At 41.8% G+C, this 22,801-nt stretch overlaps 2 protein-coding genes across 5 annotated transcripts; one reads left to right on the plus strand and one right to left on the minus strand.

The window, feature by feature from the left end:
- Positions 1 to 383: 383 nt before the first annotated feature.
- Positions 384 to 17,684, plus strand: LOC105564631 (open rectifier potassium channel protein 1). 2 transcript variants are annotated; one of them, XM_012017155.1, is made up of 8 exons: positions 384 to 599; positions 5,800 to 6,357; positions 10,203 to 10,376; positions 11,249 to 11,638; positions 12,952 to 13,214; positions 13,579 to 13,734; positions 13,805 to 14,887; positions 15,566 to 17,684. In XM_012017155.1, exons 2-8 carry the CDS (start codon positions 6,216 to 6,218, stop codon positions 16,643 to 16,645), a joined length of 3,288 nt encoding a protein of 1,095 aa, XP_011872545.1. In that variant the 5' UTR covers positions 384 to 599; positions 5,800 to 6,215; the 3' UTR covers positions 16,646 to 17,684. The 2 variants fall into 2 exon arrangements, with proteins under 2 accessions (XP_011872545.1, XP_011872544.1); XM_012017154.1 differs by lacking the exon at positions 384 to 599 and adding an exon at positions 5,116 to 5,450.
- Positions 17,625 to 22,284, minus strand: LOC105564630 (histidine--tRNA ligase, cytoplasmic). 3 transcript variants are annotated; one of them, XM_012017151.1, is made up of 6 exons: positions 21,937 to 22,284; positions 21,099 to 21,410; positions 20,375 to 20,587; positions 20,066 to 20,287; positions 18,748 to 19,249; positions 17,625 to 18,645 (listed from the first exon to the last, which is right to left on the minus strand). In XM_012017151.1, the coding sequence occupies exons 1-6, from the start codon at positions 22,051 to 22,053 to the stop codon at positions 18,170 to 18,172; spliced, it is 1,842 nt and encodes a 613-aa protein (XP_011872541.1). In that variant the 5' UTR covers positions 22,054 to 22,284; the 3' UTR covers positions 17,625 to 18,169. The 3 variants fall into 3 exon arrangements, with proteins under 3 accessions (XP_011872541.1, XP_011872543.1, XP_011872542.1); XM_012017153.1 differs by lacking the exon at positions 21,099 to 21,410 and adding an exon at positions 20,679 to 20,831 and having other exon boundaries at positions 21,937 to 22,280; XM_012017152.1 differs by lacking the exon at positions 21,099 to 21,410 and having other exon boundaries at positions 21,937 to 22,281.
- Between the last annotated feature and the right edge of the window lie 517 nt (positions 22,285 to 22,801).

Genomic DNA, 22,801 nt, shown 5'->3' on the forward strand with positions numbered 1-22,801 from the left:
GAACTGCTATTAGCGTTGGGTCGCTGATTAAACAGACTCATTAACACAGCTAAGTACGAGACGCGAAATGTAGCAGATAATGCAGTTATATACACGCCGCGATCGAAACGGCTGGCCTTGCATTAAAAACGAATTGAAACGTTGATTCTTTTAGTCTTAATTTTTAGCTTCCTTTTTATAGTCTTCTATCTTTTAATACAATCGTCAGATATGTTGAGTTATTTTCTAGAATTACATTAGAAACATGTTCTTTATTCCCTTATATTTTTGCAGCACTTTAACATACTCCGTTTAAGATCATTTTGACGAGCACTACAGAACTCGTTTTCGGTCCTCCCACCATCTGGACGATCTTTCGCCTAGCGCTGCTCTCGATTACGGATAGTCTCCATTCGGCCAAGTACTCGACCGCGCTGATCCGTTAATCCAACGCTTAAACTTTTTACAGCAAGGGAGTTGTCAATCTCTGTACATAGAATTAACCCGTCCCGAAAATGATTCAAAGTTCCGCGCCTGTGAACGTTATTACAAAATGTGGATCTTCGGCTTAAGCCAGATATGTACAACGTGCTTAAAGCAGTATGCAACGGATGAGACAGGTGGGTATTAAGCGATTAAATAAGCCGATAAAGATAAAAGAGCAGTACTATTTTCGACTTAGCCATTGTTGACGCTTAACACAAAGTGTCTCTTAACTTCTGTGTGTGTGTGTATGTGTTATCGAATTTTCATATTTTCGAGAATTCGTATTTATCATCTATGTAGATTCAGATTACGATTTTTTTTTTGTGAATTAGGATTGATATTTACTATACAAGTATGTTCTAATTGTATATTTTAAACAGATTGGAAAACTATGTAATATTACTCTTACGTGTAATGTTTTCTATGCGACTACTCTGTTCTATTATATAACTTTAATTGATTCGGTGAATTTTCGATTTATCTAAAAAAGAAATGTATTTATCACGTGCGTTTAATATCACTTGAAATATCAACATGGAATATCTCGATTATCTTTCGCAAAAATTTAAAGTACATTTATATTGAATTGAATTGAAAAGTAACAATGCCACCTTTGTTCACTAGCAATTTCTCGTTCAGAGTTCGCGTTTCGCAAGAAAAATATTTAAAGTGGAAAGTAAACAAGTATATTTAAAAGTTATTAAATGCAGCAGCTGGGTAGCGATTGATGGAAAAATCAAGAAATGGAAAAATATTTGATAACGTATCGATGTCAATCCTGACGTTATCGCTGAGATGAACAGTCAATACGCCATCAATTCTACTATTTAGTAATTATAATCTCATATGTGTAACCCGTGTGATTCGATTGCTACTACACAATTACAATTTACTACTGCGTAATGATGTCTCGCAGTATTTATCGGTGGATATTTTTCGGTCGATTTTAATGATTGATATCGGACATATGTTCACCTTAATTAATATGCAAAAAATAATATGATTTATTGAAGGATACGGTCGATTTTGTAACATTGTATCTGGTGGTTAGGAAACGAAAGTTATTTTTAGATATTGAGCATTATTTAAGCGAGTCACGAGGCCCACTTTTAAATAAGCTCTTGATACTGTAAACGGTGAGAATTTTCTTACTTAATCTTTTTAGCAAAAGGATTTACATTGAATTGCCTAGTGATTTTCAATTTTTTGGAAGACGAAATTCAAAATTTAAAATTTAAGTAATTTTTAGTACTTTATTAATTTGTCAAAATTTTATTTTTTAAATAATTTATGCATAAAGGAAGTTGTACCGATGGTCAAAAAGTATCTGTTCTTTTTATGAAATCAATATTAACTAATGTTAATGAAACTACAACAGTACAAACTGTATTTCTAGCAGCGTAATGTAATCGATATCAATTCCTCGAAATGCTGACGCGCTCAATTTTTTTAAGGTAATAGCTATTAGTGTTTGATCGTGTGAGTTGATCGATAAGTGCGAGACACGTGATTAATACTTCATATTTCTTTCCGACCAACTGTTTTACACATTGATTGTTAACTAATTACCGCACGTGCGTTAGTATCGGCATATTTTAACCGCAGCCATGACCGATACGACGTGTGCAATAAATGGAAGATAATAACAGTTGTTAAGTGGCCGTTAACAGCCATAAAATTATTCGAGTTAAAATGCCGTCGTAAAACGTCATTCAACTAATCATTTCAACCTGCTTACATTAAAGTGCGTCATTATGTTTTAAAGTTACAGCTCTACGTGAGATTCGCAAGTCTTACCGAATAACGATGAAACAATAGCAGTTTATGTTACCGAATAAGGCCTTTGGTCTCTTCGTTTGAGAAGCAAAAGTGTACGAGTCCGACTTTACTATTATGTTGCACTCGTGTCATCGTAAGCTGAGAAGATTTTTAAATTATATAAATTAAAGCCCGAACTACCAAATGCAATCATCCGAAAATAGATGTCTATATCGATGAAAAAAATCTACGTATATAACTGATGATCTTTAACACAAACATGAAGTTTCAATCTCTGAATGAAGATGTTCTTAGCTCTTCTCTCGAAAACCTATTTTTTTACAACTTAATTTTATCGCTTTTTTGGACTTGCGCTGTTCTGCTTCCCAGGTATAAGATTATTTTATTACATTTTTGAAAAAAAGCACAAGATCTCAAACAAAAATAGCACGACGAACCGTTTGCTTCAAATACTTACACGGAAAGAATGCTCTTTTAAAATTTACCCTGAAAATTATGTAATCGTGGGACAACGCGGCATTTCGAAAAATTTTATGAGAGTTTTTTAACAATGTACTATACATTTTACTAGTAATTATACTTAGAATACATAATATAAATAACAATGGCTCGTATGATGAAATCAAGTAATAAAAGAAGGGGCTCAGAGCCTGAACAAGGTGTAGTGCCCAATAAAATTATTGCATATATACGTTTCGGACTTTATTGGACCATCTAATTAAATAATTTTATTGGACACTACAACCTTGTTCAGGCTCTGAGCCCCTTCTTTTATTACTTGACTTAGTATTTTACCAGACATTTTACTGGCAAAATGTATGGTAAAAGTTCAAAAAACTGCGATAAAGTTCTTCAAAATGCCACGTTGTCCCACGATCTCACATGATTTTCAGAATAAATTTTAAGAAAAAATTCTCTCCGTGTAGACATTCTACTGATAGTAACTGCATTTTTATAATGAATCATGTTTCTGATTTTAGACGTGCAAAAAAAAAGTAAGACCAGCGAACTGTACTTGAGGAGAGTATAACGCGATAATTGGTCGTCATTCGCGAGTGGAGGAAATGTCCATGCACGAAATGCGTCCGCAAATTTATCTCGTCAATTAGAGACGATCGTCGATACTGGCGTGATGTGGCGTTAACGTCACCGAAGATTCGCGATAACGTGACGCATTATTTCTTTCGTCGCGCGGGTGGAGAACAAGAGGAATTCGGCGACAGAATTCTTTCCACGAAGTGGAGATACCGAGGGGTGTGAAATCCGTAAAACATAATCCTCCTAACTCTTTGAGGAAACGTATCTGTTTATCTCTTTATATATATATGTATATATTTCTTCGCTGGCACTCGAGGCTAAATTCGGCAGACGAGAGCTCTCTCTTTATCTGAAACTTAATATTCCTCTGTTACCGAGGAGCCTCCGACCTCTGCTCGCAATAAGCGAGCGAATTTTCTCAGACCAGTACAAACGAGCAACGTCCACATCGGCGTTATTAGCAAATAGCGACCGACACGTCGGGACCATTGTGGCCGAGACGTTCTTAGCGCGTTATAAATCATTTTTATGGGCATGTAGCAACGCCGTAAGAGGATCAAGACGAATCGAACGCGTCTATCTTCCGACCACTCGACCGTCTCCATTTCACTGTGTCACGCGATGGCGTTTTAATTAAATTGAATGAAAGACGCGATCGGATCAAATCATATCGACATTTCGATAGCCCAGCCAGGAGTTGAATTAAAAATTATTAAATTATAGTTGTTATGTAGCAGGACGAGATCGATTCAAGCTAGAAAATCGCATGATGTCAGTTTTCTTCCGAATTAATACGGTGCGATTGGTTAGCTTGAAACGAACCTTGCAACGTAATAATTTTACTTAATTTAATAATTTTTAATTTAACTCTCAGCTACCCCGAGACAATTTTCTTTTAAAATTTATCCTGAAAGTCATGTAATCGCGGGAACCCTGTCAGAAATAATTCTACAAAATTCTATAAAAAATTAAATATAACTGTCAGAATCTAAGAAATTCTACATAAATTTAAAAAATGTTATAAAAATTAACATAAAAATGCTAGAATTGGAACACTTTTATTAATTTTTGTAATATTCTACAAGTAAGCGAGTGTTTTAATTCTTTAAGATTTTGTTGGTTCTCGAATTTTTAAAACTAGTAAAGTTTTGTGCTAATTTTTACAAAATTGTACATTTTCATGAAACACTACTTGCAATAATTTTTTTGAGAACATAGTAATTTGTGGTACTATTTCGTGGATATTTTTACAAAAAAATTAATGTTTCAACGAAGATATAAAAATTTCTACAAATTGCTATTTCAAGTCAATTTTTTTGTAGTTATTTATAGAAATTTTTCTGCCAGGGAAAACACGGCGTTTCGAAGAATTTCTTGAAATTTTACCAGTAAAATGTATGGTAAAATTTAAAAACTCCTAAAGTTGTTCAAAATGCTATGCACTTATGCAAATTTCCATGCTATTGCTGGTAAAATTTCACAAAGCTCTCATGAAGTTGTTCAAATTGCCATGTTGTGCCACGATCACGCGATTTTCAGGATAAATTTTAAGAGAACATTCTCTCCGTGTAGGAAACGTCGACTTTCGATCGTCTGTTTCATTCAATATAATTCGACCCTTCCGTCAGAAAGCAGCCAAGACCGTTCTCTCGTTCTCGCAGAGAGCGACGCGAGCTGTCTCTCATATGACCTCATATGACTTTCCGCCAATTCTGAAATACTTTGTGCTGTCTCGTGCGATATGCACTTATGCAAATTTCCATGCCATGCGCTCGAACCGCCGACGAGTCACACGACCGGACGAGAGGCGTGAACTTGAGAGAGACACGCGCGGTGCGTTGTTTCACGCCGTAAATTATCCTCGCGAATGCAAAAATCGATCGCTATTACGATCCACGTGGATCTCTATTGCGCTATTCGCGATCCGGCCGGCCGGATAGAATATATGGTGTCCACCGGCGGAGACCGAACGTATTGTGCAGCCGGCATTGTCGAAGAAAGGAAGGGTTTTGGTGGTTCGACGCCGAAGGTGCGCCGGATAGATTTCACTTCGACTAATTACGAGTTTTGCGAGTCAGGACGTTCCGAGCTGCCGAATTACTGGCCGTGCACCTGGAAATCTAAACAGTCAGATGGTCCCGGGAAATCTTAACAGAGCCTCTCAAAGGGTGAGGAAGATGTCATCGGTTTTGTACATCTGTCCAAATTCTGCTCGGATATTTTAACTCGTGCATCAATTGCAACGTAGTTTGTATTAACAGTTGGTACTCACCAAAGTTTTTGAAGTGAAAATAGAACCGTGGAGTGAAATATTCGTTCACTCTAATAGAGTAAACATTTGCTCCAACAGAGTGAATATTTTACTCCACGGTTCTATTTGCGCTCCAAAACTTCAGAGAGTACAAATCAAATTGATACCGCGGCGTCGTATATTTCAAATTTTGCAGGATTGCCCTGTCCACGTCTTGATCACCGTATCATTGTATCGTTGTACACTGTACGATCTCTTGGTCGCAGGGTTCCCCGGGCACCTAGCAGCGAGACGCAACCGCGATGGCGCCGCAACGCCTAGTTCGCCAAGAAGACCTCTGATGGATCGGAGATACCGGGCTGCGGTGATAACATCGCCCTCGTGAGAGCTCGTCACAATCGATATCGACGACAATCGCCGCTTAAGAAGCCGTAAAAGGAAGCCGCTCCTCACGGGGAAAAGTTAGTGCGCTGGTGGCGAGCGAGCCAGGAAGCTCACTCGTTCAGCTTCATCCGCACCGGGAATCATGTCGAGAATCCGCGTCCGCGGTGCGTTCGCCGCTTCAACAGCGACGTCCTGATTGTCTGACGACGGGAATCGTCATTCCGTGGGGAGCCGTCCCTCTCGCCCTGGTCCACGCCAGATTCGCCGGACTTCAGCATCTCGCCGCGAGTGTCCGAGAATGTCCAAGAAGCAATGGCTCGCTCTGCTGCTGTTGTTCCTTACGTACCTGACGCTGGGCGCTACCATCTTCTACTTCATCGAGAGCTACTACGAGAACCAGAAGATCAAGAGGGAAAAAATCGAACGCCGCGAGATCAACGGTGAGAAAATGATGGCGACAATAATATAACACCGACGAACGGCTATCTCGCGTGAAGATCCCGCGGTCCCTCGACGTGTTCTCGTTAACGAGAACTTATAACTTCCGAATGCTTGACACAATTGATAATTGATATTGTATTATTCTGATATTTGATAGGTAAATGCAATTTGAAGATCTACCGAGACTCGTCTCGCCTATCAATTTTATACTTGATCCGTTCTTAACGAAAACCTCGAGGGTTCTTCCAAATCTCAATGATTAAAAATAATGAAGGACTTCCCGAGAATCACGTGAACGTATAATAAAGTTTTACTTTTTATTCAATAATAGACTTTGATAACTGGATAATTTAAAAATTAAAATTATTTAGACATTAACATCCTGTCTTGGCTCTTACTCCTTCATTCCTTCGAATCTGCGATTTCACATCAGAGCCTTGTGAATTTTATTATCAAATTTTCATTGAAATACTTAATGTCCGAGGTTGAAAACTAATGCTAAAGAGAAATCTAGATTCTCAGAAATTATTTTGCGTGTATTTTATGCATATTTATTAATTTCTATTTGTGATTCCTGGCAGATGTAAAAATAGCAAAACAGTCCCGATTTCTGGAAGTCGTTTTAATGGATGAGCTTCGTCGGACTATCAAGGGGAAAGCTGCATGCGTGCGGAATGACGAAAACGCGAACATGTAGTTGCACGTCATTTGCAATTCGTAGTCGCAATGCGACATTGGACTATCTGCATATCCCTGTTTGTTACACTCGCAATACGGAGAGAAACCCTCGAGATATCGACGCGAAATTTACTTTATAAATTAAAAAGAATAAAGACTTATTGTCGCCGGTAAATGATTAACCAATGTAGGAAATTAATAATCGACACAACTGGCGAATTAAAGAAATTTATTGCGAAAAATATTACCTCAGCCAGGGTTTGAACCTTGACCTTCCTACACTCTTATCGGGCGTTTCATCAATTCGACCACTGAGGCATGTGGTAATATTTGTCGCCATAAATTAATCCTGGTGAAAGGAATCGGTAACGTTTGCGGCTCTTTGGCGTTGCAATTCAATAAGAACATACACCTAGAAAACATAAAAAACACACATTTACAAGACATCTTAAAGACATTAAGACGTCTTATGTCCATTTCTACCAATGCGGATTAAATTTTAATCTCGGTTTAACTATTTTTGTTATCCTTTCCTAGTTCCAAAAATTAGAAAAAGATCCCAGCGAGAAATGACTCGTCGATCGATGTCGAAACGATGTTGAATTAACATCGTTTCGACGAATCGTTTCTCATAGGGATAAAAAGCAAGTTAAACCGAGATTAAACTTAATCTACATTGGTAGAAATAGACATTAAAGATTATCTTTAAGACGTCTTAAGACATTTCAATGTTTTCTGGGAAATGACAGCTTCGTTCACGTCGAATGCGCGCATTTTTTCTCTCAATTTAATCGTTCAAAAGTTAATTGAGAATCTCATTGTTGATTCGTGTCTCTGTATCTTCAATACCAAATGACAGTTCTGTTTCGATAAGCATCTTGAGATTCCGTTATCACGGAGATTAAAGTTTAACATTCTTAAATATACGTAATATAAATTAGAAAACATAACAACGACAAAGACGTGTCGTGTCCATCTGGCTTGATAATTAATCAGCCGATTACCATGCCGTTGTTTGCGACGTGCTTTGAAATTTCTGCGATATCAATGCAAATAATACTTAGGCCACGGTCATGTAGACGACGGGTCTGGCGTGTAAAACGTTTGAAACTTCCGACATGCACTTATGTTAGTAACGAAATTCCTGATGCTTCCAGCATCCTAAATCAGTTGTGTCATCGAGATTGTCGTCTGAGATTGCACCGATGGTCGCCTGTCGCTTCTCAAATCCTTAATTCGATTGTAACAGACATACCCTAGCGTAAAAAAGTTCTATAAATAACTACAAAAATTGACTTGAAATAGAAATTTTTATATCTTCGCTCAACATTAATTTTTTTGTAAAAACATCTACAAAATAGCATCACAAATTACAGTGTTTTCAAATAAAAAAATTATTGCAAATAGTACTTCATGAAAATGTACAATTTTGTAAAAATGAGTACCAAACTTTACTAGTTTTAAAAATGTGAGAAACAACAAAATCTTCGAGAATTAAAATATTTGCTTACTTGTAGAAGATTACAAAAATTAACAAATGTGTTCCATTTTCAAGATAATTTTTATAACACTTTTTAAATTTACGTAGAATTTCTTAGATTCTGGCAATTATATTTTAGTTTTTTTGTATTATATTTTAGTTTTTTGTAGAATTTTGTAGAATTATTTTCGGCAGGGCAGACGGAGCGTCTCGTTCAATTTCTCTAAAGTTTACATTCCAGATAGAATATAAAACTCATAATGACATCACTGGTCATTTATTCAGCGCTCATAAACGATGAAGTGATGTCATCATGACTTCGTTTATCGCTCATAAGTCATGATAATGTCATTGTGAATTTTATATTCTTTATATACCAGGAATATTTATCGGAGACCCTAAATTCCTTATATAGTAGTTGGAAATCTCTCTCTCTCTCTCTCTCTCTCTCTCTCTCTCTCTCTCTCTCTCTCTCTCTCTCGAACAGCTTAATTTCATTCAACATCTTAAATTTTCCAGATGCCGCAATCGACAGTCTCAGAATCTGTACACGGAGAAAATTTTCTCTTTAAACTTATCCTGAAAATTATGTAATTACGGGACAACACGGCATTTCTAAGAATTTTATGCAAGTGTGTTGAAATTTTATACCATACATTTTACTAGTAAAATGCAGCTAAAATTAAGAAGTGGCGCGTCTTAGTGCCCATCTTCTTGAAGATACACCCATATTTATTACTATGAAAGCCGTGTTCGTTTCGCATTCGCATGTTTACTAGTAAAATGTATGGTAAAATTTCAAACACCTCATAAAGTTCTTCGAAATGCCGTGTTGTCCCACAATTACACGATTTTCAGGATAAATTTCAAGAGAAAATTCTTTCAGTGTACAGGATCTTTATCACCTCGGGATTCAAACTCTAGACACTTTGAACTTTCGGAACCGTTCTCCGGAAGGTTGGACTTCTCGGAACGCTGAATTCGCACGAGGGACTCTGCAAAATGCGTCGGATCTTTTGTAACAATCTCGCCAACAGCCGGAAAGTCGGCACGGCCGTTCGGCGTCATTGGGTTTTTGTGTGCATGACCGTGCCCGATGCAAATTGTTCGCGCGAGAAAAGGGCATTGTTCGAGCCGGCCAGACAATGTCGGCGCGAACAGTCGGCTTCAGTCGACGGCCAGTGTCAGTGTCACCGAAATCGATTACGAAATCGTTATCTCGTCAGGCCACTCCTGTCGAAACCGCCGTGAATTCGCATCAGAAGCAATATCCGCTCTCGTGCCTGTTGTCCTCTACCTCAGGCGGCTGTGCCCCATTACGAATAAAAGTATGCCCTGGAAGACTGCGGGATTATTTAATTTATCTTTTCTTATTCTCTACAAGAGACGCTGCACCGTCCTGATATTCTGTCAGCCTCGATACGCAGCGAAAGACAGCCCGCGTTCCGGTTGCGATTGCCTGCGCGGAAGGTCCAGGCGAGGATCTGCTTGTACAAACCGGCAATATAAGACGACAAATATCGGCTGATAAGATTAAAGCTGTGTACAGCAATTGTCTCGAAAACGTACTGAAAGGATTGCGAAAGAGAGGGATTATCTCTCCCGGTGAACGGACGGAGGCGCGAGATAAAATTTAAGATTATCTGCCTTTTCAAGCGCGTACACACGTGTAATTATTCCTTTCAGAATTACTTCGTGATCATTATGCGCCCAGTGAGGACCACAGTGAGGAAGAGATTCTGCTTAAGCTCACAGAGTACTGCGGCAAGCCGTTCAATTACACCGAGGACGAGGTCGTTCACAGACAATGGGACTACTACAACAGTTTTTATTTTGCCTACACGGTCGTCAGCACTATCGGTAGATACCTATCAATTGTAGCGTTCGAATGGCGTAGTACCTTTAAAACGTATCTAGAACCTGACTTTTTATCTAAAGTCAATGGTCTATAGCCTTACGACACTCTCTCTATACCCTTTAATTACGTACGGTTACACAACTTCTTATTTACGTGTTTGTCTTGGAGACCTAAAACGTTCCAAGAAACCGAGATACCTTTCGAGCGGCTTAGTTAGAGAATAAGTACTTGTTAAATATACTAATTTCTCTAAGCTATTATTCCTCTGATTTATCCTTGGATTAATTATATAGAGGAAAGCCGCCTTTTTTAAGACAAGTCAGTAATATGAGATAGTGGGGTTTCTGTTAAATTAACAAGCATTGGTTCCACCATGAATTTATTGCTCTTGAAATAAAATCTGTTTAGTGGAAGATTCATTGTTAGATCGCGTAATCGTCGCGAAAAAGGATTTGTGACTGAGTTTGGACGTTGAAAACCTGCTCGCTCGCATTAAAAGCCTATCTCATAATAGGGAACTTTCCTCTAATTATCAGCTATAATTTTACCGTGCGTGATCTTTAAAATATTTCCTGAAAATTAATCAATTTTGATTAATCTTATCAGTACACGGAGAGAATTTTCTTTTAAAATTTACTCTGAAAATCATGTAATCGTGGGACAACATGGCATTTTGAAGAACTTCATGGGTTTTTTTTAAATTTTACTAGTAAAATGTATGATAAAGTTTCACAAAACTCTCATGAAACTCTCTTCGAAATGCCGCGTTGTCCCACGATTTTCGGGATAAATTTTAAGAGAAAATTCTCTCCGTGTAGCTTTCAATCTTCGTTAGTCTTTATTTTTCCTAAATGATCTATTGTTAACTACGCAGGATACGGCAATTTGGCGCCTACGAACACCCTCAGCCGCATCTTGATGATCTTCTACGGTCTCATAGGCATCCCGATGAACGGGATTCTGCTGACGCAGCTGGGTGAATTTTTCAGCCGCGTGTTCATCAGAGCCTACCGGAAGTACAAGTCCTACAAGCAACGTCAGTCCGTGTTGAACGATTATCCATCCAAGAAGACGATACCGTCCGAGACCCGTAAAACAATGAGACTGGCCGCTCAGATCTTTCTGTACCTGACGCCCGGCTTCATCGTGTTCATCTTCTTCCCCGCGATCCTGTTCTCGCATTACGAGAGATGGTCCTACGATCAATCGGTCTACTACGCCTTCGTTACCCTCACGACCATCGGTTTCGGAGATCTCGTGGCGGGTAAACGTCCTATCTTATCGATTCCTTCGACGCGCGTGCGGAACGTGATTAACTTATTTTTTTTATCGGTGGCAAGAGCGAAGCACGTTTTGTTTTTGCAACCGTGCGCACGAGTCGCGGACTTTTGGATAGTTCTCGGAAACGGCTCTTTTTTTATTCTATGAATAATATAATGCAATATTCGTATCATTTATTTAGCCGTATTATTCGTAACTCAATATAAGTACTTATATTGAGTGCGATACGTATCGCACTGACGTGCGGCAAAGACGCCACAGAAGCGCGATAAAATTAGTATTGGTTGCGACATGATCAAAAGAATTTCATGTATTGACTGTTCGTTATATAAAACAAACAGAATTGATCATGGGCGAACGATTATAGAATGCATATTATTATGCTACCCAGTGAGAAATGATTCGTCGAAACGATGTCGAATCGACTGGGTATTATATTGTATGATTGATAATTGTTGAACGAGATACGTTTCCGAGAAACTTACAGAAACTTACAGAAACTTTCCAAAAGATACCGCGTATAACATTGAAATGAGAAAATACATAAATTGTAAAAACTTGAGAAGAAAACCTTAGTTGTAAGTTAAAAATATTTCTATTTTATGCATAACAGAGAAAGATATAACAAGTTTGACGAGCTTAGATTCTAAGTAATAAAAGAATTGATATTCACTCTCTATTTTTGAGAGGAATGCATGAGTATGTACCAGTTTGCCACATCAAAACGTTTATTCCTAATGAGAAGCAATACAAAATTCAGAATTGTTAACATGTAGTTGATTCGATTTGATAATATCGAGCCACTTGAGACTGTACGTTTGATAAATTTCGTCAGCTGTTGCTGATTGATAATATTGAAACGGTGTACATACACTTGTACTCTTATCATATACATTAATTGCTTCGAGGTGTGCAATCTATGACTTTAGCTTGTTGCGTCTAATTAAAAGACAAATGTTTTCAATCGTTACATGCTCACGCGGGAAGCAGATCTTAATACGTAAGTAATGTTCTCCATAAGCCTGCCATAAATTAAAAAGTAAAACTATTTGCACGTGTGCTCACATAACTAATTAAAACGTGTAACTGAAATGATAAAGTATGAGAAATAAAAGAATAAATCGCAATACTCTCACGGAGCGTATCATCGAAATATATGTTCACGACTCCTGAATGAAAGTTACTGAAAGTTGTTGAAAGCGAGCATTTTCAAAAACTGACGGAGACAATAAAGAGAGAAACTTTTCGCGCTGCGAATAAGATTTCTATTCTTGATTCTCTGCTTGGATCTCCCAGGCCAGGATAATACGAAGGGGAGCGGTCCGTTCTTCATCATGTACAAGATATTCCTGATTTGCTGGATCTCCTTCGGACTGGGCTACATCGTCATGATAATGACATTCATCGCTCGCGGTATGCGCAGCAAGAAGATCACGAGGCTCGAGCACAAACTGGCGTTGAATCTCAAGCATACGCAGAGCAAGATTTGGAACGAGTTTAACAAAGAGGTCAACTACCTGCGCCGCGTTTTCAACGAGTTGCAGCTCTCTAAGGTCAAAGTGAGTAACCTGGTTGGCTTGACTTTAGCCGCGAAAATATCTGCATACATTCTTATGAAAAAGATCTCTTTTACTTCTTCTAAGCGTTTGTGACATGCTCATAAATTTATCCGATTATTAATAAACATCGTCAAATTCTATTTCAATTCGCTACTTTGAACATAGCTTACTGTTTAGCTTTAATCAAAGTTATATTTGTTAATTTTAAATTGAGATACTTTTAGCAAGAATTAACACAAGATATTATAATTACCAAATCTGTTTATAGGTTTTTTTAGTAATATTATTAATGAAACTCTCTAAACACCGATTGTTATTTGTACAACGTATTGATCGTTTAGTCAACGTGTTTTCTTTTTAATAGAGGGTGTATGTAGACGAGTACGAGTCCGAGGAACCTCCGGTGAAATTCTCGCGCAGTAACAGTTTTCCGAATCTCCGAGATTTAACAATTGGTGGATACGTGGACGGCTTTATACCGCATCCGCGACGACGGGCGAACAGCGAAGTGGTACCAATGGTAAGCGACAACTTTTCTTATCGTCTCCTTTTCAAATACCGCAATGCCTTGAATGATGCATTACTTAAAGGACGAACTGACACGTGTGGTGTCCGAGACGGATCTTCAAAGGATAGACAAGAACGCGACATTCGCCGCGCACGCCATAGTGCAACCGGCGGAGCTCTTGGCGCGCTTGGTGAACATCCTTGGCTACATACCACCACGGGACGACTTCGAGTGGGACCAGACCGAGGAGCAGACTGATTCGCAGAACGAGACGCAGCAGAGTAAATCGGCCGATCAAGCCAATATTGCTCAATGGGCAATCGGCGGTGAAAAGTTTCCGTTCACCAAGCCTCGGTCCAGAGCGGCCAGCGAGATACGACTGCACACTAGGAAGGACGATTCCGTTCAACGTAACACGGAGTGGACCTGGTCCGGAGTACCCTCGACGAAGCTGCAGGAGATGATGAAGGACCGCGACACGATTATATCCTCAAAGGACAACAAGCCGTACAAGAAGTTCGCGTCGCTCGCATTGCCGATCACCGCGCCTAAGAACTTCTTCCCCAGATGGAGAAAGAGCAAGAGATCGTCGGACGTGGGGCCTAATACGGCGAAAGCCGTCGAAACAGTGGACGACAGTAATCAGCAGAACAATTCGCTCGGTCCGCTGCCCTCGTACCTGGACGAGAGGCACGATTCGATCTCGAGGAGGCCGCATTATTACACGCACACCGGCGGCGACCTGCCGAGTTACCTGGAAAGTAACAGTCTGCTGGAAGAGACGAGCCTAGCGGATTTCCTCAGAGCGTTGACCGCTCTTCACGCACGGGTAGGAACGGTGCCCGACGAGTACGTCGCTAAACCCAAGAGAAAACTGGGAACTGCCTGCTTGAGCCCGCCGAAGTTACCCAGTCTTTTCACCCTTTTCTCGAACGCGCCTGGCTCAGTCTCGGCGAATCAGAGCAACCAGAGTACCGTCTCGGGAGTGCAATCGAGGAGAATGTCCCTTAAATTGCCCGAGAACAATTATTCCGGCTCTAGCACGCCTACATCTTACATCAGGAAGGGAAGCGTTCCTGTTAGGCCTAGGAGATTCTCTCTGAGGCCGGTAGCGACTCCAGTAAGTCCTACCACGCCGCCTGAGTATCGGTCACCACGATTGTCGGTAAGCTCGCACTGAAAGTTCAATTCTCGTAAACTTCCACAGCTATAAAATTTTCACAACTGATATTAAAAATTTAAAAGCTTGACTGAGACACGACAGCGTAGACTAATTAATAATTTAACACAAATGCCCAGATAGCACAAGAATGAACGTAAGGTCTTAGAGAATTCATTTTAAAGAATATTCTGCAGAATTTGAAAACTGAGTATCTGAACAATTCTTGAAGAATCAACCACAATCAGTTCATCTTGAAGTATTCGTCAGAAGTTTATCATGGTGCATGTAACTTCCCCAATCATTCTTATCCTGTATTCTTCTATGAATTCCTGAAAAATTACAATTTAGAAAGGTAAAACGTTTAGAGAATACAAGGAGAGAATTTTCTCTTAGAATCTATCCTGAAAATCATGTGATCGTGGGACAACGTGGCAGTTTGAAGAACTTTATGAGAGTTTTTTGACATTTTACTAGTAAAATGTATACTAAGTATGATCACTAGTGACATGTATGGTAAAATTTCAACTCTCTTAAAACTCCTTGAAATGCCGTGTTGTTCCACGATTACATAATTTTCAGGATAAATTTTAAAAGAAAATTCTCTCTGTGTACCTTGCGAATTCGCTGTTGCTATCTGGGCGATAGTAATCTCAATTTGTACTGTAGAAAATATTCTTTCAGCTGCGACTCACTCAGAGAAAGGACGATCGAGATCTTCAGGAACCCGTCTCGATGGAACCCTTCTTTTCCGTATCGCCGAAGGAACCGCTCGTGAATATGGAGGGTCCGCCGGGAATTTCGTCACCGATCCAACAGCCGTTCGGCAGCCGACGCTTCTCCATAAGACCCGCTCAACTTAGCCCGAGTCCAACGAGCACTAAATCCACGCCGACGCCTCTGCACACGCCCAAACCGCTACCGAAATGGAAAGCGGGCATGCTTCAGCGACAGATCACGCAGATGAATCTACGTCGTCGGGTCAGGGCGACCAGCCTCAGCGACGTTGGTTCTGACAAACGCGAGAAAACTACTCCTCCCCTCAGCCCCCTCGCTATGGGCAACACCAAGACCGTTGACATTAGCAAGTCGACCAGCTCGAATCAGAAAACGGTGACTATCATGTCACCGGAAGAGCAGTTGAATATGATCCCGAAAAATGAATATCAGGACTCTACGGTAGTTCCCTTGGGTTCCAGAGACGAGCAAACTGCACCATGGAGGGAGCAGGAAGGCGTAATTTCGTCGATCAATCCCTTCGTTTTCGAGATTTCTAAAGAGCCGCCCGCGGCACTTAACGAATCCATGATTTTAAGCATGCATAGGGACGAAGTGTATCCCCAGAGCGATTCCGTACCAGTTCATGAATCGGTTTACAAGCCACCATCCTCCGTGTTCGAGCAAAAATTAGTTAAGCTGAATGACGAATTAGGTAAGACTCTTCTTCAAAGAGAAATGCAGGAGACGAATATGGATTTCAAGGCAGGTTCGCTTAAAATGGAGAAGGAACAGGACGACATATACGTAATTGATAATTTAGGCGCTTCGACGAGCAGCGGAAGGCCAGAGTCTCGAAAAGAGAAGCCCAGCGTGCTGATAGACTCGTACAAGCCATCGTTGCAAGTGACGATAGAGAAGCCGACGATCAATCCGTTCGAGCAGTACAGAGCTATGACAAGGGCTGCTCAAAAGGAAGAGGATACGGACTTGAGAGAAGTTAAAGTCGAGAAACCTGGGAAAAATGAAAGGGGAACAAATTCATGATCGTGTTGTGCGAAAGACAACGATTAAGGAAACATGGTGTGTTATTTAATTTTAAGGACAGAGAAATTTGGAGTCAAGTTTGGTCAGCAGAAATGTCGAGATATTAACCATTTTTTAAGTATATAAACGCCATTTATAGAGATGACATTTTTGTTACGAAAAGATTGACTCTACATTTTGTGAGAAACAAATTTTTACCCGAGTTATCGAAAAGGATAGCTTACGCATAAATCTTGCGCATTAGAGACTTGCAGCTCCGTTGCATATGTTACACGAAATGATATCCTATTTCACCCTATTCCACTCCATGCATGTATAATACGTCAATACAGGAACTTTTATAGTAACTAACGAATTTGTTTCGCTTTGAAACGATGCGTAATTGATTAAGACTGTAGGTAGAGGAAGTATAATTTTTACATTGAATGCAAATTCCAGCGAATGTAATTTAACAATAAGGCGACCAGCTTTGAAAAGTTGTCTTTATCAATATATCTAATTTTTCAGACTAGTCGAATTTTTGTAGCATTTTTCGAGAGAAATGTGTATTTTATGACACTAGATAATGCTAATATAATGATAATTATTAGAAATGTAAGTACATTAAAATATGCGAGTTGTTAGGTTTTAATTTAAACTTGATATGAGACAAGACTGTGATATAATGAATAAGGCATATCCTCAATTTAACAGATAGTTAATCAAATTTATTTAGAAAACATAAGCATTACGTGAACAGATCACGAGGAAATACTACATTAATAAATAACGAGTTCGTTGATTTGCGCGCGCGAGAATTCATCATGTTAGGACATAAATTACATCAAGTGATCGAAGTAACTTGCGAATTAATACTTTGTATTGCAATTCAAATATTGTCAGCTACGATTTCGTGACTTGGACATTTATCAGTCACTCGCGCGATTATTTATTCCACTAAATCAATGTTTGAATGTAATACAGAAAGAGACGAGGCACGTTCTACGAAATTTGTAACTTTTTATTGACAGTTGCTTACAGAATAAATTATAAAGATGTATTTGGTTTCTCGAGCGGTAGCTCAAAGCTGCGAATTATTGCCAGTTTAACCCTTTCATGATCACTGGGACACATAAGTACACTTTTTGCTTCTCTGATTCCTTCAATATTTTACTTACAAAAATAGTAAAAAAAAGGGGGGGGAATCGGTCATAAAAGGGTTAAAAATCCGGTTAAATTCCAGATTTCATCCGGAGAAATTCAGTTAAAGGATTATCCATGTGAAAATTGTCTACATGTTCACGTGGCAAGTGTAGAGCGTCGTTACACTTCCTCGTGCATTTACTTATTGTACGATTTCGCAGTTAGCGTCTATCGGTGACAATTGAGAGTTTATCACGGTTATTAACACGTTGTGCGAAATAAAACAATGCAAAAGCTAATAAATACACTTTTCCCAGCGCGCGGATCGAAATGTAACTAAATGCGATATAAATATTTTTCTTGTACTGATGTCGACAGTAAGAACATGTATGTACAAGGATGCTACGACAGCGTGTTTAGCTGCCTCCGTATTTCCTCGACGAGGTTGCTGCGTGGCACGCGAGTCTCCTCTCGCGTCGAAACGACTCTCAGTGTAACTTCACCCTTCGCCAGCTCGCCTTCTCCGATAATTATCGCCAACGGGATGCCGTTCTCCTCGCAGTGCTGCAACTGCGCCAGGAGCTTGGCATTCTTCTTGTAGGACTGCTCCGCCTTTACGCCGGCACCCCAGAGATCCGCCAATATCTTCATCCTCTCCTCGTGCAGATTCTTCTGCGCGCTCGCCACGAACACCTCGATCTCGGCAGTGCGCGTTTTCAGGCCCTTGTTAGCCAATTTCGCCTCCATGACGCTGAATATCCGCTCCACGCCCACCGACACGCCGACACAGGGTACATTTTTGTTCTTGCTATCGAACATCCCCACTAAATTGTCGTAACGGCCACCGCCTGCTACGCTACCAACACCGACATCGTCTCCTGTGAAGAATCAACGAGCGTTATTAATAGTTTGCCAGAATCACTTCATAACGTGTGCTACATTGTACGCGAAAAAATCTAGAAAGAGATGGATATACGTACCGCACAAAATAGCTTCGTAAATTACGCCCGTGTAGTAATCGAGTCCTCTCGCGAGACTCAAGTCGAACTTGATTTTGTCCAGGATCTTGTAGATGCCGCAGTACTTGAGCAACAATTCCATAGAGTCTAAGCCTTTCACAGCGGCGGATTGTTTCATCAGCTCTTTGTCTTTTCTCAACTCTGCTACCAGTTCCACTCCACCGGATTGCGAGACGTACTTGCCGACCTTATCGGCGATATGCTCGTCCAATCCCTTCTCGTCCGTCATCTCCTTCTTCACCTCCTCCCACGGGCTCTTGTCCAGCTTGTCCACGGCGGAGCAAATACTGCGGAATTTACTCTGCGGCACACCGGACGCGGCGAATATGCCGTCCAGCAGAGACCTGTGATTCACCTTGATCAAGTATGGCCCCAAATTCAAAGCTTCCAACGCTTCGCACACAACCTTGATGCACTCCACATCCGGTAGCATCGGATCGTACTGGCCGGCGATATCGAAATCCTGGACAATATCGAGTTAAATATGAAACCAATGTAGGAAATTAATAATCGACACAACTGGCAAATGCTACTTAAAGAAATTTATTGCGAAATATATTACCCCAGCCAAGGTTTCAACCTGGACCTTTTTTTTTACTTAGGGGAAATCCTTTCGGATTCCCTGTCCTCCCTACACTCTAGACGAGCGTTTCCCTCAGTCTAGAAGACGTCCTGACCGAAGCAACATTTTTCGCAATAAATGTCTTTAATTAGAATTTGCCAGTTGTGCCGATTATTAATTTCCTACATTTAATTATTTACTGGCAACATAAGTTTTTATTCCATTACCATATCGTCATCCACGTAGCCCAACACGGCTCCAATTTTTTACTTACTGACTCAGCATGTTATATTCACTTGCGCCGTTTGTTTCGTACTACCGTCTTTTATTTTATTTTTACAGTTACCTGACTTTCACTTTTTTACTCATGATGTTATATCTACTTGCGCCGCGTTTTTTTTTTGTACTATCGTCTCTTATTACAATTTTATATTACTGACTGCGTAATCTATGTATATCTTTAATTCGCAAATCGATGTTTTTAATAGTATTTATAATTTTTTCGTTATACTGAAGATGGTCCAATAAGGACCAAACCGTATATATACATTTGCTAGTATAGTAATTTTATCGGACATTACAACCTTGTTCAGGCTCTGAGCCCCTTCCATTATGCTTGACTGTATCATACGAGCCATCGTTATTTATTTTTTATTCTGGTTAGACGTGAAATGCCAAAAGTCAATGTCAATGAAACCATCTCTGGAACATGCTTACACACTGATAAAATTCCCGATATCTGCCCTTTGTCGTGGCAGGGTTATCTCTTCGGTAGACCTTGGCAATGTGATATCTTTTAATGGAAGAGATCTTGTTCATGGCCAGATACCTCGCGAAAGGAACTGTCAAATCATATCTAAGTGCGAGGATCTCGCCGCCCTGGTCCTTGAGGTCGTAGATGAGCTTGGAGTCTTCGCCGTATTTACCCGTTAAGACGTCCTGCATGTAATAAGTCAAGTCAGTATCGATATTAATACCAGTAAGGTCGAGAAATTAGCTGTCGTCGGGCTCGACGACAGCTCTCACCTTCAGCTCGAATACAGGCGTGTCTATCGTCTCGGAGCCGTGGCGCTTGAATACTGATATTATTTTGTCCAGCACTCCCAGCCGCAGCGCCATTTGCTCCGGATTATAATCCCTCGTGCCTTTCGGCGTTTTGAGGATGAGCTTGTGAGGGCAACCATTCTCCTCCCCCAATTGCGCCTTCAGGTCCAACAACTTGGCAACTTCCTCCGCTATCTACGAACAGAAACGAGCGCGCCGTTAGCGGCGGGAACGCGGCCATCGCTCTCGTTCGCCAGGGCACGATAGTCGGGAACGTCGTACCCACCTGTGGCGTCGTGGACATCGACACGTTGCAATTGCGTTTCCACACGACGGGGAAAGTATTGTTGCGCATCAGGCGTAACATCGTGAACGGACGAAGGAATTACGAGGCAACCAGAATGAAAGAGAAAAGCCCCCTCAATGTTGATTTATCAGACTAGTCCAAACAGCAGAGATAATATCAGTAAGCAAGCTAGTGAGAGACTGCCATTAATTATCGCCGTAGTCTACAATTAATGTCCTTTTCCCTCTCGCGCGAATTTCAAGCCTACGGAATCGGGGAGGAACTGAATTTCTTGGAAAAACACATTTGCCTCCCGCCGCGCAAGAGCTTCCGCGGGGAGAATCTTGTGGCGTGTTCGCCACACAGCGATTGCGTAATAATTGATGGCAGCTCTGCTTGCAAAGCGACCGGCTGCCTCACCTTCTTGTCAAGCGTGTCTTTGCTAACATAGCGAGTGCACCTGAGCCGGCCGATCTCTTCCGCCAGGGAAGTGAGCGGCGCTTCCGCGGCGGGAAATGCTAGGCGCTCTTCCCGGGTAAAGCTCGTCATGTTAACGTGCCACCTGTACAGATGCGGCCACCTCGCGAGCTCGTCGTCAAGGACGACGCGCAGCGCGTCGTACAGCTCGGCGTCCCTGGACGTCGGGCACCAGCCGCACACGTAGCTGACGTCCGCGAGATCGTCGTCTAAGCTTTCTAACTCGACACTTATATCAGACTGCACGCTGTGTTCCTGAGAAACGAGACGGGTCTCCCTAGAGAAAGGTCCAGGAGCATTGGTGGCGAACGAAAGAGAGGAAATCTGCTCTTCGCGCCCGTCCTCGGGCAAAATTGCCGTCGCAGTGCGAGGAGCCCACCGTACCGAGAGGTCCGTTTCGCACTTCGGAACGCGAAAGAAGCGCAGCTAAGAGCCAACGGACCCTGGCGACGACGCGGAAGAGAGGATCGAGACGTGAAGCCAAGAGAGCATGATGCAAGGTGCGAGGTAAAAAGACCAGAAGATTGCTTTCGAGCGCGGCGGACCGAACTCGCGGGAGGAGGTGAAATTGACACGCTGACAGGGTGTAATCAGGCGCGGCGCGGCGCGGCGCGGCGCGGAGCGGAGCGGAGCGGAGCCGAGCCGAGCCGAGCCGAGCCCCCTCCGAAAACGAGAAGGAGAAAGTAGGTGGTACATCTGTCACGGGGACGTGACGCGTCTCCGCATTTCCGCGGGGAGGACGGGAGGAAGGGCGGAAGGGCCGAAGGGAGGGCCGCTGTACCTGCGTGCTGTCGACCTTGGTCGCCTTGAGTCGTCGCACCACCTCGCCCTGCTCCCGCACGCGAGCCAGCAACGTATCCCTCGGTGTTTCGTCAGCCATCGTCAGCATGTCGGGCATCGCACGCGCGCGGCTGTATCACGTAGTCCCGATTCCGTGCGTTCCGCTCGCCGGCGCATTACTTTATAGCGCGCGGCGAACGGAATCGGCCGAATCGGCGAGCGAGCGAGCGCCTCCCCTACGATCCCCCTTCGCCGCCGCCGTCGCAAATTGCGGCACACTTCACTCGGGAGAGGCTCGACCGCGCGCGCGGACGGATCTGCACTGGCCTGCACCTGCTGCCCTTCGGCCGAGGTGAACGTGTCGCGAGCACGTGCGGCCGCGGTTGACGCTTGTACGCGCGTGGTTTTGCGCGCGGAATGCGCGAATGTATCTCGGTCGTGGGAGGGAAAGGCTGATGGCAGACAACTATCCGTAAGCGCTTAAGACTGACGTAGCCGTAAACTTAAGGTAAGGCAGAGAAAAACATAAGCCGTAAGGAACACGTGTTCTACGGCTTATGTTTTTCTCTGCCTTACCTTAAGTTTACGGCTACGTCAGTCTTAAGCGCTTACGGATAGTTGTCTGCTATCAGCCAAAGAGGAGAAAAAAAAAGAGGCGATAAAAGTTGGCGGTGTTGCACCTTCTGCACTCGGCCGTGGCGAAGCACGTGTGGTCACTGTGGTTATGGCATGGTATGGTGTATGTGTGTACATACATGTGCAAGAAAATTGTGAAAGAGAAAGAAAAAGAAGGAGATAATGAGGCCTGCTCTTAGAACATATATACCTGGAAGGGGAATAGTGATGCCAGATCTGTCCAAAACATG

Source organism: Vollenhovia emeryi, unplaced genomic scaffold (assembly GCF_000949405.1).
Source record: "Vollenhovia emeryi isolate VEMERY1.0 unplaced genomic scaffold, V.emery_V1.0 DF939161.1, whole genome shotgun sequence".
NCBI classification, from domain to species: Eukaryota; Metazoa; Arthropoda; class Insecta; order Hymenoptera; family Formicidae; genus Vollenhovia; species Vollenhovia emeryi.